We start from the raw sequence: 5,275 nt of genomic DNA, 5'->3' as shown, positions 1-5,275 counted from the left end.
CGGCATCAGAAAGGTGGCCTTGATTTGAGCTGGCAGTGCTACTAAGGGAGGCTTGTTAAAGGAAAAGTTTTTCTCTTTAAAAATGACTGCTAAAAGAGGAACTGATAAAAAAAAAATGCTACTTTTCTACTTTACTTTCCCATTTATATTGTGTGGCACAGATGTGAGGCTGATGTTCATGTTTATTAGAGAGTTAGAGAGAGAGATTATGCATGCAGGTGTGGTTGTGTTTGACCTGAACACACAGGCCTCAGCTTTGCTTAGTTTTTGTAATCCCGGCTATCACCCGGCTCCAATCCATGACAGATGAGTTGTAGAGAGAGACGCACAGCACAATAACCCACGGTACCCCTGCGACTACTCCTCCTTCAGTCTGTACACAGCAACCCCTCCAGCTCTACAACCACAAATGCACAATGTCTGAAGTGTGTCCCGATTTTAAGTGGTAGTAAACAGGGGCCTAGCAGAGATAATTCAGGTGCTAAATGCTGGGCAAGGCAGCCGAAGCTCTTCCTTGGCTGGTTAATCTGAAACTTTTGATATATCTGACAGTGCATTTTCTATTAATCCTCACCTAGCCAGCATGGCTTGTGGAAAAAAGCCCTCAGGAAATCCACAAAAGGTGCAAGCATGTCCATCATAAGCTGAAGCAGATGCGAGTACAGACTGGAAAGCATTACCGTAGCTTTGATCTGTTTATCCCTGTGCTGGTTTCAGGGAACATCCCTAAGCACTTCTCCCACGTCCAAGTCTGAAAAGCGAGGTTATTATGGCAGACTTGTTAAAGAAACCCAAACCCAAGCAGATCAATAACTATTTTAAGCAATTTAGCCTCACTCACAATTCGGCCTGTATCAGAAGAGTAGGTGCGCGCTGATAAGTGAACAAACATAAAACAGCCCTCCGAGTAAAAGCTCCACTTTCCTCTCTGTGTGCATAAGAGGGCTCGACCCAGCTGTGAGCAACTCGAATTAACATGACACACACACCGAATGGGCTATTACAACAGCTTCCCGCGCACGAGCACCAAGTTCACGGAGGTTCATTCATTTCGAACCTCGATCACAACTCGCAAACAGAAAACGGCATTAATCTGGACCTGTAAGATGTCTCTGTGACACAGCTGAGACCAGTGGCTCTGAAATAAAAGGAACCAAGTGTGTCTGGAGCATCAAAATGATTCTCCACCATGAGTGAGCTGGTTGTGATGGGTGAGCATAAGAAAGGAACCTTTATGAAGTATGAGAAGGAGTGGGTACAATGTTATTGGCTAAGAATGTAAGAATGTGTGCTTGGCATTCCATTATCACAAAGGCCCAGTGTTAGAAAACAGAATCTTTCTCACACATCATCCATTATGATGATGTGATTAGGAGCTACCAGACCAGGGCTTTATCGCCTGATGATTTGACTTCGTAATAAATACTTTAGTTACACTGAGTGTAATAGCAAATTAAAAATAGCACACGTTTATGTATTTACTTATTTATTTATTTAAAAGGAACCGGAATGTTATCAAATAATGTCATTTAAATTAGTTAAATATAATTCAGTTTTCACAAAGCAAAATCCCACAACACATTTTCAGTTCAACGGACATTCCACCATTTCAGTAAGAACTGTATCATTTCAGTGAGAACTGTATCATTTTAATAAGAACTGTATAATTTCAATAAAAACTGTAAGGCTGTGAAGGAATGAAAAAAAGGGATTTTAATTGCTGACTTCTTTGAGTATGAATATTGCCACTGACCAAACTCTACATTACAGTAATGCATTTCTGACATATTTTTAAGAACAAAGCATTTGCCAAGAAAACAGAGCACTTAGCTCACACTACTGTTCATTCAGTTGTAGTTTTGCATCTACCAAGTACAACAATGTTCTCATAAATACCCCCCCAAAAAAAGGCTAAAGCAGCAAACATCATATCTTACATCTGTGTTTAAGGATTGATTATAGTTAGGCAGTTATTGCATTGCCAGGTTAATTCTTTCACAAGCAATATGCTTTGTCTTTCTAGAACTCCAGATTCTGACATTTGAAAACCAAAAGCAATGTTTTCTTGTCATGGAAACTCATATACAAAACAAATATTACTTTGACACATTAAAGGTTCATCCCCACAGGAGGTAGTCCGTCTAGATGTTCAAAAGTTACCGTGAACATAATTAATGACGCACACATTATCATAGTCACCTTAGTAACCAACTGTCCTTTTTTTTTTAGTGTAATTTTGTGTAAAGGTCTATATGTGGAGACGCTACTGGCTGTATTTTCCTTTACAGTGCAATATGTGCTTGTACACTCTTTCTATTCTGTCCTGTAATATCCTTGCGTGCTCGTCGGATAAAAAGCCCAGATGCGCAGCCAAGGGTTCATTGTCCCGGTAGAGCTCCAACAGGCGTGTCCGCGCGTCCCGGTCCAGATGCAGGTCTATGACCCGTTGCGCAGTCCTCCTCCGAAAAAGACACACGGACCTCAGAATGGCGCTGTGGTGTCTCTCCCACATGTCCAACACGCGGTAGCCGTGCACCAAGCCCGCCTCGTTGTCTATGAAAACAAGCGCACCGCGAGGCGTTTGGAGCAGGTTGCTCGTGTCCCTCTCCATGACGCGCGGGTCCCACTGCAGGCTGAACAGGTTACTGGCCAGCCTGTCGAAGTTGGCCGTCAGGTAGTCGAATATAAGCAGGTCGCTCCACTGCATCAGCGCAAGCAACTCCGCCTTTGTTTTGCGCCGCAGGTCCTCCAGGAGCGGGTGCAGCCGCTCGCTATCTTGGCGGAGAGGCGCGGGCGTAACGACCCCGGTCAGGTTTGCTATCCACTCCGTCAGAGACACCACCTCTCCCCGAGACCACTGCAGGCTGGCAATCCTGCTCCTCACAGACGCCCATCGTTCGCCATCAACATTTAACTGGGCGAGGACCAGCGGCGGGATGTTAGTTATGCCGAGCAAACAGCCCAAATAATACGACAAAGTTTCGCCCTGCACCTGGTCCGCGTTAATTCCGTAACGCACGCAGGCTTTGGTACCGTCGGAGAAAGTGGCCAACTGATTCGAAGTCCTGCCGCAACCCGCCTCCAAGGAAACAACACGGCTGCCCCTGGCTCGGCGCCTCCATGATCGGGCATGCTTCTCGCTGAAGCCGACAGAAAGACGATCCTCTAGGTTTTGGCTCCAGAAGATACCGTCCTCGACTGCCTCGGTGATGTCGGGTCCTCTCCGAACCTCCGGATCGATCGATTTAAGATGGTTCACCTTCACAAGAACGTTATTTCCGTTACCAGTAGAGACTGTTTCAGCTCCGGTAACGTTGTGAATGTGTATTCTGCTAGCGAAGTATAATTTTTCTGCAGCTGGAACGGCAAGTAAGGCTCGAAAAGTTTTAGCTGAAAGGTCCGAAGATGGTCCAAGATAGGGCCCCTGCTCTTGAAAGTCTCGTTTGTGTCTCTCCAAACGTTTTTCCAACCTGCTCCAAAAGTACAGCACGCAAGCACAAGTGCACAGGAAAAGCAGCGCCAGTAAGTTTGCCCAAATAGCTCTCATTTCTGACAGCTACCGGTCCATCCGCCTCTCAGAAAACTGCCGTGAAACTTCACTCGCTTATTTATCCGTGCGATGTTCACCCACGAAGCTTTAGCGGACGAGTGTGCGGCACCACAGCACGGTCTGGTGCCATCCCCAGCGCGCCCCTAAGCGCAGTCCGCGCTATTGCCACATGGCTCTAGGGGCAAATGTACTCTCATCTCCGCTCGGTTCAGATTCTTACCTTTGCCCAGGATCCAACATAATCTTATTCCGCGCAAATAAAACAAATAAATAAACTGATCAGTTTTCTTTCTTCATGTTACGTAGACATCGATTCGATTCTTTAGATACTGGCCGCAAGCGAACGGTGAGCGATTTGTGTCTTCGTCCCTCTGCCCGTTAGTGAGTTTGATCCGAGCTGCTCCGTCAGTGGGAGACGCGGGGCGACTGGACACGTGACCGAGGGGCCCCGCTGGTGGGCGTATCATGGGTAGCGGAGGGTCCTAACGACTAACGGCAGCTCTGCTGATGGGAAGCGGAAGATCCCACCGGCAGGTCTGCTGATGTACCGGCAGGTCTACTGATGTACCGGCAGGTCTGCTGGAACTGCTTCGCCAGAAGGGTGCGACGGTCTGTTCCGGGCCTATTCGGACACGAGTCTCGGAAAACGATCACGAATAACGCCCGGTGATTATCTTGCAAATAAACAAAGTATCCACATCAAGGTCTAATCTGACTACTAAACTAAATTTAAAACACAAATTTAAAAAATACTTGAAAATCATACTTAGAAAATTCAATTATTGAATTGATATTTGATTTATAGACTCTTTATTTTTGTCAAAATCTGCAAATATAAGAAGCTTACACCACAACAAATGGTTTAATTGCATTCATGTTGATTGCACAGTAGAAAACCTCACCTCGCATAGTCTATGAAAGTCTCCAAGACATGGAGACATGTTACAGCAAGACCTTCTCTGGTGTGAGTTCCTGCCTTGAAATATGAAACATCCTATGGATGCCAAAAGCCATAACTATGCTACCTTTTTATATAGGCTATATTATATGTGTGTGTGAGTGTGTGCTTGTTTGGAGAGTACAGTGAAAGCCAAGAGAGAACTGAGTCTTAGAGCCGGAGGAGCCTTGTTCTGACTGAATTAGAAACCAACCAGTGCAAAAACTAAAAATACATGCAACATGCTAATGGAGGACAAAACCATATTCACCATATTCATAATGCAAGTGTGCTCCCATGAGAGATGTTCATGCAATAAAGCTCTGAACTGATTTAATGAGATGAAATGTGCAATTTGTCCAATTTTCTGAAACTCATTCCAATGTGCATTGAAGTAGAATCCCATTTAGATAAATTTTGGAGCAGCATCATGTGCTGGTGTAATGGCATATGTTTTGTTTTTACCCATACTGTCCTTAAGGATGTAATGCTATGTAATGTTTCAAACTTATGGCCCAAAGTTCAATAATGCATATGTCCTCAGTCGCTAGTAATGCTCGGGCAGTCTGCTTGAAAATCCTGACCATGGTGTTTGCACAGTGGAAGAAGTGGCATGTGCAGAGGTGATCAGGGGTCATCGACGCAATCTATGAGATTAATGTAAATCAGATTAATCCAACGCACGAAGGGGACTTTGTGGAACAAATCAATTCCTGCTCTTGAATAAAAAGCCCAAGCTTAAATAATAGAAAGGAAGCTCACATAATAGAATGCACAATCCCATAAAG

At 44.8% G+C, this 5,275-nt stretch overlaps 1 protein-coding gene across 1 annotated transcript; it reads right to left on the bottom strand.

The window, feature by feature from the left end:
* Positions 1–1,694: 1,694 nt before the first annotated feature.
* On the bottom strand, positions 1,695–4,218 carry fjx1 (four-jointed box kinase 1). The gene has a single exon (XM_027029095.3). The coding sequence runs from the start codon at positions 3,545–3,547 to the stop codon at positions 2,264–2,266; it is 1,284 nt and encodes a 427-aa protein (XP_026884896.2). The 5' UTR covers positions 3,548–4,218; the 3' UTR covers positions 1,695–2,263.
* Between the last annotated feature and the right edge of the window lie 1,057 nt (positions 4,219–5,275).

Source organism: Electrophorus electricus, chromosome 4 (assembly GCF_041902795.1).
Source record: "Electrophorus electricus isolate QZ-2024a chromosome 4, ASM4190279v1, whole genome shotgun sequence".
NCBI classification, from domain to species: Eukaryota; Metazoa; Chordata; class Actinopteri; order Gymnotiformes; family Gymnotidae; genus Electrophorus; species Electrophorus electricus.
Note: the sequence above shows the minus strand (reverse complement) of the source record. Positions and strands in the feature narration are given on the sequence as shown.

What these genes read in the sequence shown, in the direction of transcription:
- fjx1 (XM_027029095.3), bottom strand. Translation starts at nt 3,547, where the DNA reads ATGAGAGCTATTTGGGCAAACTTACTGGCGCTGCTTTTCCTGTGCACT.